This window comes from Anguilla rostrata, chromosome 18, assembly GCF_018555375.3.
Source record: "Anguilla rostrata isolate EN2019 chromosome 18, ASM1855537v3, whole genome shotgun sequence".
NCBI lineage: Eukaryota > Metazoa > Chordata > Actinopteri > Anguilliformes > Anguillidae > Anguilla > Anguilla rostrata.
The window spans coordinates 4753965-4778240 of record NC_057950.1 but is presented as its reverse complement, the minus strand read 5'-3'; the positions used below and the strand labels follow the sequence as shown (position 1 = coordinate 4778240).

Genomic DNA, 24276 nt, shown 5'->3' with positions numbered 1-24276 from the left:
GTGTCGTTGGGCACAACGAAATCCGTGACGTCGGCTGCGATCGATCCGAAATTCGCAAGCGGGACCGAGGGGCGAAATCGACCTTGTGGCTTGCGGAGGGCGTCCCGTTTTCGTCGTTCCATCTTGGCTCGGACGTCGGCTGCCTGACAGACGGAAAACCGCTTGCTTTTGGTCGCCAGAGCTGAGGACGAGCTCATCTGAACACAGTCACCGTGACTGCGAGAGAGACGCCAGGGGGGTCACATGACCAGACCCGAGATGCCAGGGGGGTCACATGGCCAGACCGAGACGCCAGGGGGGTCACATGGCCAGACCCAAGCTCAGAGAGGCGAGAGAAGCCCGGCGGTAAGACGGGCGAAACCTCACAAACTGAGGCTGTCTACAGAACACCGCCGGGCCAGGGGGAGACTGTCCCGTCTGTAATTACACCTGTCAGCTAGCCGGGTGATGCAGGCTGACTTCCTGTCTCGCCGGGTGATGCAGGCTGACTTCCTGTCTCGGCGGGACCCACCCACTGGGCTGCTTAGCGCCAGTCACAATGACGTCTGTGTATGTATGTGTGTGTGTGAGTGTGTGAGTGTGTGTGAGTGTGTGTGCGCGTGTGTTTGTGTGAGAGTGTGTGTGAGTGTGTGTGTGTGTGTGCCGTTCTCTCTGCACACGGGACAGGGCTAAGCTCTGCAACGATGTGTCAGTACCTCACGCGGGAGACTGGTGCAAACCGGCCCCAGACGCTTTCACTCAAAAACACATCCAGCGTGCCAAATGGCGGATGTAGAGGAGTCGTTGTCGAACCCTCGTCCTTTTTTCCGGCAAACGTGCGGGAATTTGGGCACTGGCCACCGGCCAGTCTGCCAACCCCACTGCCCACATCTCAGTGCCCACCTGACCAGGTTACCTTGGAGACCGGGGCCCGCGTCGGTTCCCTTCGGGGAACGTGCTAAAAAAATATTTTTTTAAAATGGCCCACGTGGGGAGGAGGGGAGGGGGGGAGCCCGGTCTCGGATGGGAGAAGAGTAGGAAAACAGGCGTCTCCTGACTAGACCACAACTCCCCGAGACGGAGATTTACAGCACAATAAAACAGACCGCAGTCTCCCAGCACACTCTGCAAGGCGCTTTATTAAACTAGTACCCGAGGTATGTCCCCCATTAGGACAGGACAGGCGGTTACGGGCTGGGGAGGGCATCTTTCCACACCCCCAAATGTGGCCCATCATGCCACTTCATGACAGGGGGCAGGAGGAAGGGGGGCAGGGAGAGGGGGCCACTGGGTAGGGGGCCGGGGGTAGGGGACATGGGGCAGGGGGTAAGGGGCAGTGGGGAGGGGGTAGGGGGGGGAGCGGAGGGGGCAGGGGGTAAGGGGCCGGGAGTAGGGGACATGGGGCAGGGGGTAAGGGGCAGTGGGGAGGGGGTATTTCAGGGCTAACAGGGATTATTTCAGAGCCTTGGGGCTGAAGTAAATACAGCTGGCAGCAGTCTGAACCAGGCGGTACCACCTGATTATCCAAACTGAACGCAAACACACACAACAATACTTCACCTTTCAAAGCACGAGAGTTATGCAAATCAGCAAGTGCCAAAAAATCTTTTTCTGCAGCACAAAATCAGTGTGGCCCTGGCCATACCAGTCAAACCAAACACGTCAGCCCGTTTTGTACATGCCTGCCATAGTTCTGCATGCGTCACCTGCAGGTTTAAGATTCAAAACCTCTTCAGCTTTCTCTTTAAAATCAATCTGTGTGTTGCTCTAACAGTCTGGGATGTTGGATGTTTTAAGAATCTGGCCTGCTCTTGTAAGCACAAGCAATATATCCAATGGAAAAAAAAAAAAAAAAGTAAATTAACTATAAAGTTTGAGGCCTGGTTCGGCACGCCACGCATTTTTATCAATCTGTTTTATTACGGCCGCTAGCCTCTGCAGAGTGTGCCTGATGCATCCAACAAAACGCTCATTTTCCTTGAAAGACCGCATTTATCTTCAGAGTTTCCAAGAAAAGCCGCGTACTGTGTCTTTTCCTAAATTAAGCTTTCCCAAGCAGCACATAAACAAGGCACATTTCCCCCTGAGCTTAGCAGCAGGCTGGAGCTCAACCAATCACGTTTCACAAGAGCCTTTCAGACTAATAATAATAATAATATGAGAGAAAAGACAAGTTAAAGACTGAAAGAAACAACCCGGTCTGGCTAGGGAAATGTCCATCGGAAAACGTGCTTGGATATTTCATACAGAAAACCTGAAGTTTGCCGCAAAAACACAATGAATGAGTGCGAGATTCAACTCTAGATAAAGCCAAACGAGCCACTGTCTGCTGGAAAAGCAAAAGCCAATTCTGATTGGCCAGAGCATCAGGAGCCAAGCAACTGGAGTTTCCACCTTTGTGGTTCAGTTCTTCCGGAAAAATTAACTGCTACGGCCACCATTACTACAACTACTGTTTTAAAAAAAAAAGAAGAAAATAAAAAAAGCAGCACATATTTGCATTGCCATCTGGTTTTTTCTACTACACAAAAAGGGGCTGTGATGTCACTGGAGTTCTCTGGTTTCCCGGGGAACAATCGTCAGGGAGCTGAGATCAGCCTGAGCTGCATTCCCCGAGCTCAACGGGGCAGTGAAGATCTGAGATACGTGCACGGTGGGTGGGGCAGGTGGGGGGGGGAGAGCGGGGGGCAGGCTCGGGGGGGGGGGGGGGGGAGCAGCAGGGGGGCAGGCTGGGGGGCAGTGGGGGGGACAGCAGGGCTCAGTTCTCAGGATTCCGGAGTGCCGTGACTCTGAAGCTCTCCAGTCTTGCTCTGTGCCACAAAGACAGCACATCAGTGGGGTGGGTCATGCCCAAACGCGTACAAGGAAAGAGAACTGAAACAAAACTGTATTTGCACACAGAATTGACTAGCTTTTTTTGTACTTCCGTTTATAATGAGTGGGGGGGTGGTGGTTAGAATAAGTTTTGCTTGAAAGTGTATTTTACAGCTAGGAACCAAGGACTACAGAAAACGCTAGTCAATTTGAACAATTTAACTCCCCGTACACTCAAAAAAAAAATTGCTCACTCAAATTCATTGGGGAAAGTTTTGAAAAGCTCGGAAAAAAAGAAGAAGATGTATACCAGCAAACAAGCCCCCAAACCACAAGCAGCGAGGAACGGCTCGACTTTCACGTCCACCCCTGGAACCCCACGAATCAAATCGGGGCGACCCCCCAGAGTGCTGGGCTAGGCAGCTTTTCCCGCTCGTTTGCTGCCAGCCCCGCGGAACGCAGGGGGGCCACGGCCGCCATTTTGCCCGTCTCTCTCGCACCTCAGTCCTGAACATGCACAGGAACCCCATCTGACAACAGGGGCACTTAGTTAGACTGGAGGGTAGAGGTTATAGGTAGAGGTAGAGTCACAGTAGAGGTAGATGAACAGGTAAAGAGAGAGAGAGGTAGAGAGGTAGTGGGAGAGAGAGAGAGATGTCATCATGGTGCTGCAGATGGAGATAAACACCATTTAGGAAAGATCTGGGCTCAGCAGTTTTGTACAGCTGGCAGGACCACAGAGGGAGTGAATGTTTACAGCAAACATTTAATACACGCCCCGTCCCCGATTTCAAACGGTGCCAACCTCAACGGAAAGAGGGTTTTTGCCCACACAAAAAACAACACAGGATAGAGCCGTCCTGCCTCGACTCTCACTTCACTTGACTGTCAGCTGGAGTGGAGGGGGGGGTGAGGGGACGGGGGCGACGACGGTGATCGTCTTCCCAAAGACAGAAGCTAATCAATCTTGAGCAATTAGTCAATTCAATTAGATGGCAGGCGGTCCGGTGTAATTATGTTTGTTAATTACTCCCCGCGTCGGGGCTTAGTCCTTTAATGGCACGAGGGAACAGGGACAATTCCTTACGTCGAGTCGCCCTCCTCGAGCGCTGAAGACACCGATCGTTTAAAACGCGACCGTTTAAAAATGGGACTATTTAAAAATGCGACCGTTTAAAACATGACCGTCTAAAAGGGGACCGTTTAAAACGTCAACCGTTTAAAATGTGACCGTTTAAAAATGGGACTATTTAAAAATGGGACAGTTTAAAACGCGACCGTTGAAATACGCGACCGTTTGAAACATGACAGTTTAAAATGCGACCGTTAAAAACGCGACCTCAGCGCTTCCGCTTTAGAGGACAGCAAACAAACAAACAGCAGCAAGCAAAACGGGAGCGCTTTTCCGATCAGGTCAATAAGATCTTACTTGGCAAAAGTCATTTTTGGCCTGCGCTTAGGGACCGGGGATAAATTATCGACCCCAGGGTGCCTTTGAAAAAGGGCCGTTGAGCCACGCGACCGAGCTCAGCGACCCGTTTGAATGTTGGACCGCTCTTCCGTGTCTGCGGGTGAAGTCGATTGGCCCGGGGGTGGGAGGGGCCGTGTGCATCCCGTGTTCTCGCTGAGGAATGTCACACCAGACATCACCAAGGTAACGCAAAAGGCGCCCCACGCATTTTACTCAACTATTCCTAATTCAGCCAAAAAAATAAAAATAAGACACCATCAATAATGTTATTCAACTTCCATGGTTTTTCCTCTTTTTTTTTGCGTTGGCGACATAAAACAATAAGCAAAAAATTGCCATTCAATAGCATTCAATGATATACTGCTAACAGGGAGAAAATATGTACATATACGGCTAACTAATTTTAAAAAACGGTCAGGCCCAAACATAGAGGGAGGGGAAAAGACATATCACACCGGTTCACTGTTTACTGGCTTTAATTAACTCTTTTCCAGTTGAAATGGCAGTTGCAAAAGCACTGCAGAAACCATACTCATAAAACGTCTGGCCTGGGCCCTGACAACCGAGCTTAAAAAAATGGATTCTTCACTCTCACTAGAGGCAGCCTTCTGAAAACTGTTTATAATAAAGTGTTTGGGCCAGCGAGCCCCACACATGCAGACACCATCTTTCCAGTTAGAGGTGAAGGGGACAGGGTCGTTACCAGAGACCCTCCATGGTATTCGGGGCCCAAGGCCTTGACGGTCGACATTCAACTGACCTAGCGACAGAGCAGGCATTAGCAGTAGCGTAGCCACAGAGCAGGCATTAGCAGTTGAGGCTAGCCACAGAGCAGACATTAGCAGCTGAGGCTAGCCACAGAGCAGGCATTAGCAGCTGAGGCTAGCGACAGAACAGGAATTAGCAGTTGAGGCTAGCGACAGAGCAGGCATTAGCAGTTGAGGCTACCGACAGAGCAGGCATTAGCAGTTGAGGCTACCGACAGAGCAGGCATTAGCAGTAGCGTAGCGACAGAGCAGGCGTTAGCAGTAGCGTAGCGACAGAGCAGGCGTTAGCAGTTGAGGCTAGCAACAGAGCAGACATTAGCAGTTGAGGCTAGCGACAGAGCAGGCATTAGCAGTTGAGACTAGCGACAGAGCAGGCATTAGCAGTTGAGGCTAGCGACAGAGCAGGCATTAGCAGTTGAGGCTAGCGACAGAGCAGGCATTAGCAGTTGAGGCTAGTGACAGAGCAGGGATTAGCAGCTGAGGCTAGCTACACAGCAGGCATTAGCAGTTGAGGCTAGTGACAGAGCAGGCATTAGCAGCTGAGGCTAGCTACACAACAGGCATTAGCAGCTGAGTGTAGCGACAGAGCAGGCATTAGCAGCTGAGCATAGCGACAGAGCAGGCATTAGCGGCTGAGCGTAGCGACAGAGTAGGCATTAGCAGCTGAGCTGAGCTGAGCGTAGCGACAGAGCAGGCATTAGCACCTGAGCGTAGCGACAGAGCAGGCATTAGCAGCTGAGCTGAGCGTAGCGACAGAGCAGGCATTAGCAGCTGAGCTGAGCGTAGCGACAGAGCAGGCATTAGCAGCTGAGCGTAGCGACAGAGCAGGCATTAGCAGCTGAGCTGAGCGTAGCGACAGAGCAGGCATTAGCAGCTGAGCTGAGCGTATCGACAGAGCAGGCATTAGCAGTAGCGTAGCGACAGAGCAGGCATTAGCAGTAGCGTAGCGACAGAGCAGGCATTAGCAGCTGAGCTGAGCGTAGCGACAGAGCAGGCATTAGCAGTAGCGTAGCGACAGAGCAGGCATTAACAGCTGAGCTGAGCGTAGCGACAGAGCAGGCATTAGCAGTAGCGTAGCTACGCGCTGCGCGGGCGCGGTCTCTCACCACACTCCCAGGATGACGGCCTGCTCCTCGGCGCTCAGGTCCGGCGGCTGGTGCTCCTCGGGCTCCGCCAGGCTGACGCTGTTCAGCACCGTGTCGTCGGCCAGGTCGTGGTCCTTAAAGAACGCGCCAAAACACAACACAACAGTAGCTCAGCCGGCGACCGTGACCCAGAATGCATCACACCGCCAAGTGGGCGCCAACTCCAGGTACCACCCCCCACCAGGACCAATGAGCTTCACTTCCCTTCACGTCAGAAAGGAAATCTGCTTGAACAGAAGATTCACCTGGTTTAATGAGGTTTGGGCCTGTTGGCACAGAGAGTGCACACGTTCCCCCTGCCCGCCCGCCCCCCCCCTTTCTTCCTCTCATCTCACATCTACCCCCCTTCCCCCCCCCCCGTCCCTGCCCCTGCACCCCAGCTGGAAAAGAGCCTTCACACTTTGTTTTGTAATAGGAACCCCACCAAGCCATTTTGTTTTCTTTCCAACTGTAATATTTCAGGAGAAAGGCCAAAGGCTACACTGTGTGTACACACAGACACACACACACACGCACGAGCTTCACAAATTTAGTGTCACGAAACGCGTGCAAATAGTGTGTTTGTTTCTTGTTTTTTTGGGTTTTTTTCCAGCGCATTTATGGAATGGAAATTTTTTTTTTTTTTTTTAAAACAAGCCCTCCAGGGTAAACTCCTCAATCAGCTTAAACAGAAAGGGACGGGCCTGCTCTCCAAGTGCTGTCATGCCAGCCTAAGCAGAGCGCGGGAGAGAAAAAAGGCTTGCAGTGAATCGCTTGGCGTCGAACGCGCTTCTCATCGCGAGCCCAGACGCAGGATACGAGCGGCGAAGAGCCACACGAGCCAGACCACGTCATCGGCAGCATATGCGGGACAGGTGCAGGGCCAAAAAAACACTGAACACCGCAAAGCAGAGCCTTTAAGAGGGATGAGATTCACCAGCCATTTCCTTTACCAGATAGGGAACTTCCAACAGGAGTGGCATGCATCAAATTTATGCCAGGAGAAGGGGGGGGGGTGTTTAAACTTCAAAAAGGATTCCTTTTTATAAACCTAGATTGTCCGCTGACAAATTGTTGATGAAGTGTTGACTTGACCATTAAAGCCCAGTAACCTGCCATATGCACTCTAACATTTTGAAATAAAATTGTGACTTCTTTCATGAAAAATTTCAAAAATGCATTTGCTGGCTCCAATTTTCTGTAAAACATTTAAATTAAGCACATTATTATTTACACAAAGTAATCAAGAGTAAAGTATATTTATCATTTTACTCAGAGCCAAAAGGCCCTTGAAAAAACAGCCATAATTACAACTCATCATTACATTACAGTTATTTGCCATCATTTCAATCAGTTCCATCTGTTCCCAATCTTAATAAATCTCCATTTCTAAAACAAAATTCCCAAGTTTTATATCTGATTTAACTTCTCAGATTATATGATCGTGCAATAACATTCTCTTTGGATTCCATAATGTTTCTGACGTCATAAAACACTATAAATCCTAAGTCACATTTTAGTACCCATGACTGTATGGTGTGGCTGACTGATATAAAGAATGGAATCAACTGTATTTTTTATTCTCAAGCCTGGATTTTGGCAATTAAAATCTGGAATAGAATGATTTAGCCCCCCCCCCACCCCCCACCAAATTTTAATAGTCATAAGCCACCTACTCTGTATGCTGTATTTGAAGTTACGAGATAACAAGAGGGTGTCAATTTGTAGACAGTTCCTTGGGGGCAGAAGTAGACACAGTGGAACAGGCATGCCTTTATGTGATTATTTTGGCTAATTGCCATAAATGTTGAACTGGAACTGCCTTAAATAGCAGGGGGGGACAAAATCCCAAATAGAACTTATAAGAATCAGCGTTCAGCCGCTCAGGCCACAGGCGTAGTTCAAAGCTGCGCTCCCCCAAAGCTGCGCTCCCCCAGCACGGCTAAGCGAACCAGCAGCGCATCGAGCTGCCGCCGCAGTGATGACCAGACACCGCCACTTAATACCCGCCGCTATTCCCTCAGAAGTGAGCATAGCAGACAGAGGATAGCGGGTGAAACACAGTAATACAGTAAACTGTAGTCTGTAAATGAAATACAGTAATACAGTCAACTGTAGACGGTAAATGAAACACAGTAATACAGTAAACTGCAGACGGTAAATGAAACACAGTAAACTAGGTAAACTATGTAACTGAGACGTAAATGAAATACAGTAATACTGTAAACTGTAGACGGTAAATGAAACACAGTAATACAGTAAACTGTAGACGGTAAATGAAACACAGTAATACTGTAAACTGCAGACGGTAAATGAAACACAGTAATACAGTAAACTGCAGACGGTAAATGAAATACAGTAATACAGTAAACTGCAGACGGTAAATGAAACACAGTAGACCGCCCGTGACTGTAGGCAGGTGCACTCAGGGGCTCATCACAGCTGTGGCACACAGCGCTCAGCGGACGATCAGTGAACAGCGGATGATCAGCGCTCAGTGGACGATCAGTGAACAGCGGACGATCAGCACTCAGTGGACGATCAGTGAACAGCGGACGATCAGCGCTCAGTGAACAGCGGACGATCAGCGCTCAGTGGACGATCAGTGAACAGCGGACGATCAGTGCTCAGCGGACGATCAGCGCTCAGTGGGCGATCAGTGAACAGCGGACGATCAGCGAACAGCGGACGATCAGCGCTCAGCGGACGATCAGTGAACAGCGGACGATCAGCGCTCAGTGGGTGATCAGTGAACAGCGGAAGATCAGCGCTCAGTGGACGATCAGCGAACGGTGGGGGGAAAGCTTACGCTGAGGTAATGCCCAAGCCGGACCCATTTAGAGCCTGCAGATCCCTCAGCCGCCTCCCTGCAGTTTTACATAAGCCCACTCTGCTCACTTAAATTGAGTCCGCAGAGACGGGGCAGAGTCTGATTTCTCTTTCTTTTTCTTTTTTTAAATTTAAATCCTTGCAGGAATAATTGAGCCGTGCAACCAATGAAATATTACAGAACAAACAAGCCCGAACAAGCAGGGGGACGGGGGGAGATGGAGGGAGGGAGGGAGAGAGAGCATTAGAGATAGTGAGCATATGAGAGAGAAAGAGAGGATGAGAGACAGAGAGAAAGAGGATGACAGAGAAAGAACACCAGAAAAAGACAGCATGAGAGACAGAGAGAAAGAGGATGAAAGAGAGAAAGAACATGAGAGAGACAGAGAGAAAGAGAGAGCATGAGAGACAGAGAGAGAAAGAGAGAGCATGAGAGACACAGAGAGAAAAAGAAGAGCGGCCTCCCTGCCATCCCCCACGTGGGCCTGTCAGAGCCTCTCAGCAGCACCTCATCCAGCCTCACCCTGCCAGGCCCTAACACGGCCGGGGTGTGTAAGCGTTCATTACCCCGGTGTGAAAGCACCTCGCCCCGCAACACTGCCCCCCCACCAGCCCCGACCCCCGCCCCCCCCCCCCCCCCCACGCAACAGCCACTCTGTCTTCCCCTCCTGACACCGTGGCTACGCTACGGTTAGCAGCCGTGAGCTCCACCGCTGAGGCGGCTCAGCCGAGCGCAAACACATTATCGCCTGACCTGCCTTCCCCCGCCCCCCCCCTGCCCTCCACCCGCACCAACAAGCAGGACCGGCACACGCTGAGCAGCCAGGCAGGCCTCGACACCACCGGGCTACCTTTCCAAAAACTGGCAGTTCTGGCTACCTTTCGCTGCTACCTGGTTGCTTGGCCACCTTCCAATTTACTTTTTTTTTTAAATGGTGTAAATGTCACAAATATAAATAAAATGAAATGGAATTGAAGGACTCAAGTTAGCAACGGTATTTCCCCACGTGTTACAGTCAGTTCACAGACTAAACAATGTCAGCTAGCGAGCTAGCTAGCTATGCTGGGGCTATGCCTCTCTGTCTCCTGTCTGACACAACATGGCCCCTAGCAACACAGAATGTTCGAACCAAGCTGAAATGTAACCTAAATGTGGACACAGCATCTAAAAAGCAAACACAGCTACAGTGGGAAAACCACAGGAGCGGTGAGTAATCGCTTGACCTTGTCCAAACTCAAACATACTGACAGTTTGGGCCAACCGTTTGACCTGTCAGTGGTTAAGCCACACACTGCTAGCAGTGACATCACATAACAGGCCAGGTAGAGAATTCCTCCACGTTCAGGTTTGAGTTCATGAAACCCAAACAAATTTAAATATATCATCCAATTAGCAGCCTGCTTGTTTTCACTGTTATAAGCACGAAGGTCCAATTCCACCATCACCTCTGGTATATTCACTGCTGTTTTTGCTGCCTTTCTAAATGAAGCACCAGCAGAAGAAAAGGACACAGCCTGCTTGATTGGTTTTTTTTGTTTTTAGTAGGGGCAAAGAGGGTCTGAGAAATCAATCCGCAGTGCCAACCAGTTCCTCCGGCAGTTAGAAATGAAATGTTCTCAATGCGGCATTTTTAATAACTTCACATTTACTCGGGTGTGTGGGTCTAACTGGCATGTCGCCACAAGAGGTCTACACGCCACAAGAGGTCTACCCGACACATTCCTCCAAGCTCACTTCGCCAGCACAAACGAGACGTCCAATCTCAGTCGAGCATCGAACAATTACCCTTCCCCATTTCATAATCTCAAACACTTTCACATTCTTCAGAGAAAACCTGCCACACAAATCTGCTCTAAAACCCTTAGCGCTGCTTCCAGGAAAAGGGAAAAGTTCCAGGAAGGAAGCTCGCAGTGACGCTCAGAGTAAGTGTCACAGCATTGCCGAAAGCCCGTTCCAAAACGCAGCCATAACTCCCCTCTCAGTCAAGCTTCTCCTCGGCTCGACAGCGAGAGTCGATCACCACTTACACCCCGAAGCGTAAAAAAAAGCCTATTATTCAGCAACCCGCGTTCCTCTGACACACCTCCAAAAACCAAGCGCGCAGGCCAGCACTTACAGCTACAAAGTGTTAGCGCTGCGGTTTTTAAAAGCTATATGAGGCGTTAACCACTAAGCTGTATCGCTACAATCGCTGCCCTGTTTACTGTTAGTAAGGATTGGATGCGCTTGCTTTGAAGATTTATTACAATCTGCCTTTTTGGAAACGGATTCAACGCACTGATCAAAAATAGGTGACATCGCAAAAAAAAAAAAAAAAAAACACTAAACTGATAAAAAGCTTTTTGAGAACATAACGAAACTGCTGCCGACAGAGTCGTTTCTCAAACGGCGGTTTATGAATGCTGGCGTTACACAGCGGAGACACAAATGACTCTTTTATTCGGGAGAGGACAGGACGGTTCTGCAGACTCAGTGGAAAGACCATGAGCCTCTCTCTGTGACCCTTAATAGGACAACGCAGCCCAATCAAGCCCCATCAGCAAACAGCCAGAACTCTCTCTTCTGCCCTCCATTACACGCTCTGCACAGACAGCTTCCTTCCCAGACAGGAAGTCAGCCGGGGGCAATCATCCTCTGATTGCACCGGAGTCCTCCAGAGGAGGGATTTACAAACACAAGCCCACCTTAATCCCCATTACTCCCCATACGAAGGAATTATCAGTAGTTACCAAAGGCAGTTACTAAGCCCAGCCCTCCCCACCCTCCTTACCCCCCACCCGGCACATCCACAGCGGGGAGGGATGAACGTTTTTGGGCTGGTAGCGTTCTGGACCCCCCACTCACAGAACCCCTCTGGCCAATCCCACAGTCCACAGCCCGGGTTCTGGCCCACCGTTAAAATGAAGCGTCACCCTCTGTGGGTCAAAGTTCGACTACGGACGCGGGGGGGGAGTCGGACGCTCGGCATTATGGGGCGTCCTGCAAAACGGCTGTGGTTTTTGTCCCTCTCTCCCTCTCTCTCTCGCGAGTCTGAGGTTAAGCGAGGCGCAGACACTGGACACGCCCGTGAGAGACAGACATCGATCGACCGCAGCTGAAGAACCACCGCCCAACCAGCCAACCCGAAACCCCTTTCACAGCCGACTGGGAAAAAGAGGAAACACGAAAAGATGAGAAACGGGTCGTTCTCCACCCGGCTACAAGGCTTCAAGAGCCACCGCGTGTCAGATCATTAACTGGATGAAGAGTGGAGTTCACCCTCTGGTGGTGACTTTGATGTACTACACAAGGATTTGCCCCCGAAAGCTTGGAGGGGAAAAGGGTAGGTTACCTTGGGTAGGTTTTCCCGGGGGGTGGGCGCTGGGGTGAGGCCTGCCTCGGGGGGGAGGGCCCCCTCCTTGCGCTGGACGTCGAGAATGAGCTGAGCCAGGAAGTTCTCCTGGTACCGCGTCCGTTTCCCAAGAGCACCTGCATTCCAAAAAAAAATAAAATAAAATAAAACCGGTTGGATATTAACCAGCTCCCAAGAACAGCCTGTCCAGCCTCAACACTGAAAACAAAAAAAAGTTTTGCGGGGAAAAAAAGAAATTAATAAAAAATAAAAAGTCTCTGTTCCTTCTTGGCTGCACGGAGCCTGCATTCCGATCCAAACAACAAACAGCCGGCGTGGCGGTGGAGAGAAACCGCCGCGCTCTCACTTCCGCCGGGTATAAAACGTGAGTGGAACCTTCCGGGACGCGGGAGTCGCCGCCCCCCCGCGACAGTGTCACCGCGGCTGTCTGCCGCGCTCGGCATTCGCTCTCCGCAAACCAGGAGAGGGTTCGGGGTTTCACCCCGGCTGGCACACACACACACACACCGATTCATCTGCGTTTCCCGCTTTTAATGAGGCGGAGAGCGCCTGTGTGTGTGTGTGTGAGAGAGCGCCTGTGTGTGTGTGTGTGAGAGAGCGCCTGTGTGTGTGTGTGTGTGTGCACGGGAATCTGTGGGCTGTTACCCATAATCCTCCACCTGGAACCAGCTCGGTCGGTTTTCAGATTCAGAACGTTCGCGCGGTCGTGCGTTCCAGACACGACGGCTAAGGCCGGCATCGTTAGCCGAGGCCTGCCCGTTTGGCTGCATGCGTGCAGTTACCCGGCGGACCACCGGGTGGCGCTGCAGATGCCAGGGGCAGGTAGCGCGGGACATTTAGGCGCCCCCGTCCTCGGCCGCAGGCAGGCAGCGGGACGCTAGCAGGCTCGCTCTGCCTCCCCCATGTTTTATTAAACGCGTCTCCCCCCCGTTCTACAATCTTTACCTTACCCGCTGCGATTCCTCTGGAGGACCGAACAGCCCGAGCCTGAGGCTCCTCCTTGTTAGCCAGCCTTCCTCATACACAAAAAATACATTATAAATAATAATAATAATAATAATAATAATAATAATAAATACACGGGAAAAAAAGAGAAATGAAACCTGCCACAGGAAGCTCGGGGGGGGAAGCTGAGCCCGCCCGCCCGTCCGCTTCCTGCTGGCGTGTGTACTCACCGCTGTGCTACGCAGGCGGGCTGCAGCCATCAATCACGCAGGGGAAACTGGAGTTGGATTAGGCTCTGCAAAGCAGCTCCTGGCTAGCATGTCTCCCCTCCCCACCCCCTGCCCCCCTACACCCTGCACCCCCCCCATGTGATTACAGGGGGGGGGGGGGCTTTCAATGCCTTTCTGCTCCAGGAGGCGCACGCTCAATACGGGCGGGGCAGAGCCACATCCATTACACAGAAGGCTCCAAACACCAAACAGGACCCCCCCGCTCCCCCCCCGGTGTGAAAAACCACCCCACCGTTTCACCGCGAGCTGCCCTTCAGAGGGGTGTGTGATGTCTCCATCGCGGGGGGGGGGGGGGTGATGGTGAGGGGAGGGGGGCGGGATACACACCTGTCACGTTAATCTCCAGACGGGACAGCTGGCGGGCCTGCAGGAAGTGGTCCTTGGCGGGCCGGTACTCGTAGTAGGTCAGGCAGGTGTAGCCGCACTCCAGGTGGAACAGGACGGCCAGGTTCCTGTGGGCCTCGCCATCGAACAGGGCCTCCGTCTTCAGCGCTGGAACACAGAGGCGCGGACCAGGATATCAGGCGTCCGTGCGCTCAGTCTTTATCCACAACAACATGAGAGCACTCAGCTCCCGCTTTACTCAGCCACATTTCATGATCAAACAGCTTTTTATAAGTATGCATAAAAAGTACTAAAAAGTGCATTTTTTCCACATTTTTTAAAAGCGCCTTCAACTCCAGTCTTGCTACAATGTTCCTTCTAAGGGTGAAGTATTGCGATTATTCAGCTGTTTTCACATATTCTATTTTTTAATGATGTTTGACGAGACGACCGAGCTGATCACTTTTAAATCCTCACTTCTAACTGGCTACAGCAAAGCGTTGCACTTTCGACCGAACTGCATCAAACTGCGCATTTGAGATAGCCACCCCCATACAGCGCCAGAGGTTCACACTTCATAGGCACAGCATCACGAAACACCGCCATCCTTCGCCGTCCCTCCGCCCTACGTCCCCCTCCACCCCCCTACCCCAGGCATCCTGGAGGCCCCCGCGCCGCGCGCCCCCGCCCTGTTTCTCCGGGGCGTACATCGTAAGGCCGAGCGGCGAAGGCCTTGGGAGACGACGTGCGGACAGACGAGCTGGAAGGACGTATTTCAGCCGTCCTTCGCCACCCGTCCCCGACCGTTATTAGTGGCTTCCTGCGAAGGCCACGCGGAAGCGTTTCCCCGGCGACGCCGACACACACGCGTGTGATTTACAAGCGTGCGGAGAACGCGCTCGCAATTCCGTTTTTACGAGCCGAGCACCCGGGGGGGGGGGGGGGGGGGGTTTGGGGGCGGAGAGTATATTCACTGTGTTCCGTTGTGTCACCTTCAGGAGAGCTTCCATTTCATGGGTGAGTGTATTATTTTATTAATTTTTTTGGGGGTGGGAGGGTTTGTGACAAAAACACATTCTGGGATTCGGCATCCATATGCTGCGGCTGCTTATCGCTCTCTTGATCGAGTGATCAGCGCCAAGGCGTCAGGTGAGGTGAATTAGCCGCGCGATTGGCTGTTCTCACCGATCATCTAAGCGCTGTGCGACTAAACTCAACAGACACAGAGGCTTTCCACAGGCCTGGGGAGCAGAACTCTCTCGTATGAAAGAAACTGACTTAACCCCGCACACAGAACTCAACCCTGACACCGTACAGTACAGCTGAACACAGCCAGGAGGAATGTGGAGGGACAGAACTCTGATTTAATTGGCTAAAAAATGTTCTCTCCTTCCAGTGGAGCTGCTCAGTGGCCAACAATAGAGGGTTGTGGTTGTGCTGGGCAGTTCCGAGGTGTGAATGTGTATGAGTGTGAAGCAGGGCGTTCCTGCAAAAGAGCATCCGTGCTCAGCGAACCTACCCTGGGTAAATAAAGGTTAAATAAAATAAATAAATAAATGAATGAATAACGGCAGCAGAGCAGCAGACGCATTTCAGAACGCATCAGATCCGCCGCAGATTCACACGCTCCCATAATCCTTTGCACCCCACGCCCTTTACACCCAAACTAGTCCATCAGCCGCTCTCTCTCTCTCTCTCTCATCCGCAGCTACGCCAGCGTGGGTCCGTTGGGCCGGTTCGGCACCTTCATCACATGATCAATCCCCCCCCTGCCGTAAAACAGGAACTCCTCACGCATCTCAGCATTTATTTTTTTTTTTGATGGGATACGGTGGAGTTTGTGGAGAGGAGGGTTCAGCCTCAGCCCTCATCCAAATCACTGGCAGGATTGGGTTTCATGCTGCTGATTACTGCTGCAGTTGTACAAAAAACACAGGATAACAACTTCGCGTATGCAGTCTACGATCTCGAATCCGGACGCCACCCACACCCCCCCCCCCCAACAACCGACCTTAATGGTTTTAATACCATGAAAGTCCCAGTGCAGGAATGAATCACACTGTGCAATCAGCAGGGTGGGGGTGGGGGGTTTTCGGGGGGGGGGGTTAGTATTCACCGCGCTGCACAGAGCTACGCTACGCTGGGGAAACCGCATCGATAAATCGTCACGCTGCGGAGATAAGACCCTGCGCAATCAACATCCCCCCCCCACCCCACCCCGCCACCCGCCCCCCCCTCCAGTCCCCCCCCCAAGCCCATACGCCCCCAGCCCATCCCCCACCCCCCCCCCCCAACAGCAGAGGACGAGCGTAAAAAAAACACCCGGCGAGTTAAAGCTGCACCACAGCTCCCCTGCTGGTGACAAAGCGCCTTGCGGTCTCTGCAGGTAAAGGTGCTGGTGCTGTCTGTTCAGTCTAACGCCTCAGTGTCCCGGTTCGTTTCAGGCCCAAGTGGTGAAAAGATTGCGTTTTTGGCGGCGGCTGTTCGTTCTGTCCCTCAACGGGGTAACAGGAAAGGATCAGCTCAAGGTCACATTCAGAGAGGTCAAAGGTCATCAAATATTGACCTTTGGGATCTGGCAGCAATAATACCTACGTGGGCCTCAGCCGCCCAGATACACTGGAGCATTAAACCCACAGCTTTATCCTCACAGGGGTCAGGGCGGGCGTGAACTTCGCCCATGCTTATCTTGTAGCGGCATGCTGGCGTGCGCAGCAGTGCACAGGTTCAGGGGGGGGGGGGGGGGGGGGGTTGGGGTCCATACTGTTCCTCTGCTGATGTCAGCAGAGCCCCCCCCCCCTTGACGCAAACGTCGCTGCGCCGTTGGTGTCCGCGGGCTGACGTCAACCAGCAGTGACAGATGGAGAAGGTCTCTGCCCCGCCGTGCGAAATGTCACACACACACACACACACACACACACAAAACGAAAAACAAAAACAAACAAACGCAGCGTTCTGCATGTTCCAAACCTCCACGGGACAGACAGGTCTTCTGGTGGCGTTCGCAGCCAGAGAAACCGCCTCTTTTTTTTTTTTTTTTTTTGTAAAACGACCTCTGTGGCTACCAGGCTGCTGATCCTCGCTGAGTCTGTGCCCCCGTCAGCATTAACCGCGCAAACGAAATCACCCAGCGCCATAAAACACAACACGGAGGTCGAGGGGGGGGGGGGTGGTTAAATATGGTTGGGACCTTCGGGAGCCCAGGTTCTTGCGGTGAAACACTAACAGACCCTTTGAGTCCGTTCCTTGTGGAAGAAGGAAGAAGAGACATATTCACCAGAGACACTTCTTAAGCACAATTAAAATGCTGCAGCAAGTGGAGCATTCCATTTACAAGTGAAAATGTCTACGGAAAGTGTGTAATTAATCTGTTTATTTTTTGTTTTTTTTAACCCACATTCATCTCTGTGATTTGCCTCTTCCAAAAAAGTTTAGGGACCACTGCTAGATTACTGGACTGCTCTAGCACACGTCTACACACAAAACACACAGGCAGAGGTTCAGGGAGTTTTTGGAGGTTTGGAGGCGAAAAATTGAGGGTGATCACCTAGGCCTAGTTTCTGCATTAGTTTGGTCCTTACATAACCTTACCCTAATATTACCTTACCCTTTAGGGCTGTTAGTTAGGTAGCTGTCCCACAAGCCCCCCCATAAATCGGGGCCGTATTACACAGCTATACAGCCTGTTACACCGCAGGACAGAACTGCTGTTCAAGCGTGACTTCACCCCCGACCCCTGACCCCTGACCCCTGACCCCTGACAGAGTTGTGGAAGTTAGCACGTTACTGCAATCTATACTCACTTTCAGAGCAGTAAGCATGGCCTTGGTCTGCTGCAATTTTCCAGAACATTCGCCAAGAATTAATATTTCATAAACAGAACTGAAAGTACCCTCTAGTTTAGAGGGGGGGGGGGGGGGGCAGAGTCATTGAAAATTACATTCTGGTGGTGGCCAAAAAAAGTGGAGGCACTTGGTTAAATGAGGGATGCAAAGTATTTTGAATGCAGACGATTGTGGCTCCCGAGTTAGGTAAAGTCCCAGCATGCTTAGGGTCACGTGCAAGAAATGCTGGAGAACGTTTGGTTGCCTGTAATTATGGCCAGAAGCCAAGGACCAGGTGACTTCAGTGATGAAGACAGCTCGACTCGCTGATGTTCCACAAGGAACAGAGTCAAAGGGTGAGGTCGGCACATGCCTCTGGATAAAGACGTCATCGACGAAGGGCAACTGTGGTCAGAAGCACCTCCTGGATTGTGAGGACCACGTTTCAGATGGAAGCCCAAGGCTAAAACAGGCCAGCGGCTCCAAACCAACTGACAGCCGATATCAATCTGGGGCATGAGCAGGAAGTTGAATTACCGACGGTCTGTTTGAGGACTCCACAAAGTAGGGTACCGTAGTCAAGGGGTCTCAGTGCAGAAACCTTTCGACATACCTGGCAATGTCACACAATCAAGCGAAAAACCTTCGCCGTGTTCTCGACAAACAGGTCAGTACACAGGAGTTTATTTAAAAGGTCTTGCTGTGCATTTCACAGAATGCTGCTACACATCTAGATATCCATGGCCGGACCTGAAAAAAAAAAAATCTGCCAGAAAAACACGTTTCGCATCACCATGGCAGCCACACACACCCGCTCTCAACGTCGCCACGATACGTAGAGTCGAGTTAAGATGTACCGAAAACGGCTCTGAAAATATGATCGTTTTTAACAGTCTCGCAGTGGAACGATCGATAAAATTCATTAGCGCGGAACCGTTCGGCGATGTTGAGCAATTTCAACCCGCTCTTCGTCGGCAGGAAGGGCTGGCAGACGTTCAGGAGTTCCTGCCCGAAATTCAGACGGGCCAAATAAGGGAACGGGAAGAGCTTGACTGCAGCCGTCCGTCACAGTCGGGGTCGCCCCAACGGCAGGGGTGTCCAATCTTATCCGAAAAGGGCCGTGGGTGTCTGTTTCAGTCCAGCATTACGACACCTGATTACGACTAATTAAATATAGCTGCAAGCAGCAATGCGGGGCCCTGCGAACATGTCCAAGCCAGGTGAATACTAGGCGAAGGAGGAAAGAGTCCAAGCGGCATAGATTTCAGGATTTTGGACAATCTACATACCTGTGCATGAGACAATCCAACTTCCGGTTCATGAGAAACATTACTTCGAAACGTGACCGTGCATTAGAATAAAGTGCTAACTTTGTCACACCAAAATGTATTCATGATATTTATTTTGTTTTCCATCAATTTTAAATGGGTTTTCTGATGTTTTCATAGGTACCAACGGCTTCAATTAGGGTTCAGGGCTCAAACTAGGGTACAGCTAGGGTTAGGGTTAGGAAAACAGTAAGTCTGAGGGTTGAGGCAAGTTCACGGTTGTGTTTAGCAGCTTGAAGAAAGGTTAGGACATGGGTTTGTTAATAATTTTGAATGAACCAAAAAAGTTCTCTCCCCATCCCAGATTCCGCTCTCTCTCCCCATCCCATAATCTGCTCTCGGCCCCCCACAGGACCGGAACACCAGAGCGAGGAGAGAGAGAGATCGTTTTTTCCGCCCCTCCTCTCCCCGCCCCCGCCCCGCCCCGCCCCAACTCGTTCTTCCCGCCGTCACACATACCCCCGGGTCCGGTGTTTATAATGATCTCATTAACCGAATCGATGAGAAGCGGGGGGGGTGAAGCAGGGCGATATGTCACAGGGCTCCGAGCATCGCCCCCCCGCTCCTCGACGTGCGCCTCCCACCACCACCACATCATCACCATTTTGGCTCCCCCTTCCCTCAGGCTGGAGAGAGCCCGCCCCCCGGCCCCCCCACCCCACAAAGAGCCGATTAGCCGAGGCTATAAGGGCTCCGGTTTCCCGCGCCCTGACGTTCAATTCTGGAAGGTTCTGAAATGTCCTCCCCAGCCATCGTCCCCCAGTCAGGTGACACGCAGGTGTGTGTGCTCGAGTGGCAACAAACTTGTCAATCAAGCAAGCCGGAGCGCGTTTGAGCGGAGAACGCAAACGCAGGGGTCACGCAGGGGTCACATACGCCTCTCAGTCCACGGTTAGCGACACGCGGCAGTGCGTGAGACCCCCCCCCCCCCCCCCGTCAGGATGCGGGGCGAAAGGCCCCTTTTCCCAAAATAGCGAGCGCTGCTGCCACTTCCTCCCAAACCCCGGGCCAGCTGGGTAAATCGGGATGCCGGTCCTTAAATTCAGAGCGACTGTGAACGCCAGACCCCAAGACCCAAGGATGAAACCTGACAGATCACCACACAGCTTCCAGGGGGTTTCCTACCTGGTTATGAAAATAGCCTCCAAAGACACTGGAGAGTCATGCACAAACAAAAAAAAAACAAATGGAGGACTATAATTCCCCAGATATTTATTAGGGTTAGGCTGAATATCACCTCTAGCAGTGCAATGCCTAACTGAAGATGGCCCGTAGGTCTATTAATATCCAAAGGTTTATCTACAATGCAGGGAGTCTAGGCACATACTGCAAATAACCAATAGAAACGGATTTGGTGAGCCTGTTCCATTTGTTACGGGTCGCATTGTGAACTTAAATCTCAGACAACGGAAGCTAATCTCGCAACTTCAAACACAATTCACTTTAAGTCTGCCTTGAAACGGTCTCGCATCCGGGCTCAGTTTGCTTTATCCACCGAAGAACGCCCCCGAAAATTCTCTCAGGCTCGAGGGCTCGCCAGAATTTAGGGAACGAGAACATAAAATTATCTCGACTGTTCAGAAGTGCAGGCAGACTGTGCCCCCCCCCCCCGCCCCGAAACGCAGGCACGTCGCCCTTGAAGTGTGACTAAGCCGAAACCTCTTTTAAAAGAAGCGTTCTGACTGTGCCTGAGCCCAGAACGCAGACGCCGCCTTCGCCAGGGGAGATTAATGTCGCGCGTTTTTGTTTCGATGACCTGCAGCGCGCACGCAGCGGGTTTAAATTTATCGCGGGGGTCACTGTCAAACTGAAAAGAATCTCCACTAAAAAAAAAAAGCTACGCTTGAAATTCCACGACTGAATATATATCAACCCATTTACTTCGAAAAACTGCTTGGTTCATGCATGTCAAATGAGATTAATATTAGATGCAGTTTCAGTTCATAACATCCGATAATAGAAAAACACTTTTTCCCCCACTTACGAACTCCTGTGTCTAACGGAAGTACGTTTGGAGCCCATAGCTTTAAAACAAAAGGAAACGCCACCTTCTCATTAATTGATCAAAAAAACTTGATTGATTCATTGATTGATTGATTGGACTGATCGGTGCGAAATATCGACTCATTTATCCTCGGGTTAAAAGCCAGCGAACCCCTTCGCGGCTCCTCGGCGAACATAAACGTTGTTTCAGAGGAGAAAGGTCAGCGGCGCGGCAGACGGATGTCAGCCGGAGAGAAAAGGATGTCATCTTCAGAGAGGGGGAAGTCAAGCGCGGAGAATACGTCAAATCTGACATAAGCCGGGGAAGCTGAGAATCGCTGCTCTATTTCAGAGTGCTGCGCGGCAGATTTTCCCCAAACTGATCAAGGGGAGCGGGGGGGGGGGGTTTACTGGACCCTGAGAATGCGGGTGCCAGAGAGGAGGGGGCTGGGCTGGACAGAGCGTTTCTGCGCAAAACTCATAATCTTGCTGGCTGTGAATAACTGTACAGAATGAGTATTGCACCTTATCGGACCTGTGTTTGTAGTTGTTTCAACGGCCTTCGGTACGCACTTATTGTACGTCGCTTTGCATAAAAGCGCCTGCCAAACAAAAGTAATGTAATGTCAGCTGCACACAGCGAGTCTGAACCAAGGTCCAGAGAGCCTCAGAGCGCACGGATTGGCCGACGCCTTTTCGAAAGACGCCACCGTGAAAGGAGAACGTCCTCCACGCGACGCGATGACACGCGAAGGCCGGTCGGGCGAAGCCTCGTCGGGCGCGCTCCGAAGCGTTCGAGCGAACGAGAGAGCGAGGGAGGGAGGCAAACCGACTCCGCCTGCGGCTGCATTCTCCTTACGGTGGGGGAGGGAAACTTTTTTTACGGCGTTATGAGCAAATGAATGCGCCGGCGCTGGAGCAGTTTATCCCTGGCTCAGGGTTCGAGCGAGTGTAAACTCACTCATTTAGAGGAGCGCTGTGCTTTCGTTCTGCATCCCACTGCAGCGGCGCCATGGAAACCAACTCACTCAGTACCCGCCCATCTCCCAGCTTCCCTCCGTCTCCCTCTCACACTCACACGTGTACACACACACACACACACACACACACACACACACACACGTACATGCACACGTAAGCACCCACCATCCGCTGACATCATGGGCCTTGTAAAATATAAAGTGACAATATAGTATTCGCACACCACAGCAGTCAGGAGCAGTTCCAGGCCTTAGCTGGGGGGGGGGGCAAGTACAGTCAGACTGCTTTCTGCCACCGAGTTCCATCTGGCCCCCGGCCGGACCGGGCCGGGCGGAGCCGAGCCGTATCCGTGGTGACGCAGAGCGGAGGTGACTTCCTACCTTTCTCCATGCTGCTCCGGGCCAGGGTGAGCAGCTCCGGGGAACGCTCTTCCAGAATCTGCTGGTGCAGGGCGACGTACCTGAGGGTCCACCAGGGGAGCAGCTGGGACAGGGGGAGGGAGGGAGGGGGGGAGGGAGGGAGGGAGAGAGAGAGAGAGACAACACAGGTCTCACTAACAACTCAACCCCTCCAAGGCACAGCAACCCCCCCCCTTCCGCCCGCCCACCCCCCCCCCCCCATCCCAACAACGACTAATGCTGACCCAGCAGTAAAAATAGCCGACCCTACGCTTTTCCAATAAGCAAGTAACCCAAAGTGGCAGTGGCAATAACAGCTCTCAGCCATTGGACGACTCCCCCCCCCCACACCACAATACTCCTGGCATTTTAAAAGCTACTGAACCACATAAAAATTCAATTTGCACGTCAAAACGAATATTTCACCATTTCTTTTTCGCATATGGGGGTGGAGGGATTCGGTGGGGCGGGGGGGGGGTTCAATTCACAACGCCGGATGGGGCATTAATTGTCAGGGGCGCACAAAATCAATATTCCATGTGCGAACGCCTCATCGGATAAAAGAAGAAAAAAATGTAATGCAGTTAAGGGATTTTTTTTAATGCTATGTTGGGGGGTGAATTGAGGGGGAGGGGAATGAAAAAAAAGGCAGAGCAGGGAATGCACTACCCACAAGTCTACTAGTCATTCTACAGCTAAACCTGCCCCCCCCACCCCTGGAATGACGCGTGCTGAAAAAGGTGCCAACAATTAACTCCCCGTGCCTCATTTGCATATTAAAGAGCGAATAGCGGGAAGGGGGGTGGGGGGGCATAATCTGCCGCTACAAGCAGACGCATTAAACTCTGCTGAATGGGGCCACGCTCTGAATTCCCCCGTCGGCTCGGGGGGGGGGGGGGTTTAAATATTCAAAACGGTCAGAATTCGCGAAACATTAACACTCCCCCCACCCGCTTCCCCCCGGTCCTCACAAAAGCACAGGGTGTCATTATAGGTGGAACAGGAGCTCCTCTCCGTCACGATCTCACCGAATCAGGGATGTTCCACGCAGCGGTGGCGGCGGGACGGCGACGTGTGCTCATGTAACGCTGAGTCCGACCCGCGACGCGCCTCTGAAACACGTACGGCTCACCGCGGACGGGAGCGCGATCGCGCGAAACTCTCCGGACAGGAAACGCGCGTGACGCATTATTTCCTCCTCTGTTTCGTTACGCTGCGGTTCCTCAGAGCTGAATCGAGGTCTATGGGATACGCCTCGGCTGCGGTGCCGGGTGGGGGGATGGTGGAGGGGCTGGGGGGGAGTTGGGGGGGGGGGCGAAGCTGTGAGATTTATTTGGCGGTCAAAATGAGTGACAGGGCGAGGTGCGCCCGTGTCACGCCCTGGAGCGACAGGAAATGGAAATGATAAGACCAGGGGCGGGGCTGGGCTGAGGATCCTTCCCTGTCCCCAGCGCTCACAGAGACAGCACCATCCTCCACAGAGCCCTTCTGCTCTTTCACAGACGACAGCATACGGCCAGGACTTCACAGTTCGTTCTTAGGAATATTAACCCCACTTTATTGTGATGAGATTAAGGTACCCCGGGATTAAGGGTGTACCCCCTCACCATTACAGAGCAGCCAGGACCCATAACTGTCGGAACCAAGCCAACCGTAGGTCTCTAGACCCGATGTGCATTAAAGAGGGGTGTCGATTCGGCTTGACCTTCGCATTGCTCCACGACGGCCTTGGACCGCTAGGTAGAGGGTCTGACGCGACCCTGACCCCTGACCCCGGCGTCCTGCCCTGCAGGGTTCTCCGCACGCCGCTCGTGATTAAACGGCCCGCTCGTGCCCGGGGCTGAGATTCGCGAATCGATCGATCCG

At 52.1% G+C, this 24276-nt stretch overlaps 1 protein-coding gene across 1 annotated transcript in view; it reads right to left on the bottom strand.

Moving 5' to 3' along the window:
• Positions 1-24276, bottom strand: part of ttc27 (tetratricopeptide repeat domain 27) — a 102395-nt gene that overhangs the window by 66741 nt on the left and 11378 nt on the right. The window contains exons 5-8 of the mRNA XM_064318121.1: positions 22393-22495; positions 13900-14064; positions 12317-12453; positions 6138-6250 (exon numbers count right to left, since the gene is read on the bottom strand). Of these exons, the coding sequence (XP_064174191.1) occupies positions 6138-6250; positions 12317-12453; positions 13900-14064; positions 22393-22495 (518 nt within the window). The remainder of the gene's footprint in view (positions 1-6137; positions 6251-12316; positions 12454-13899; positions 14065-22392; positions 22496-24276) is intronic.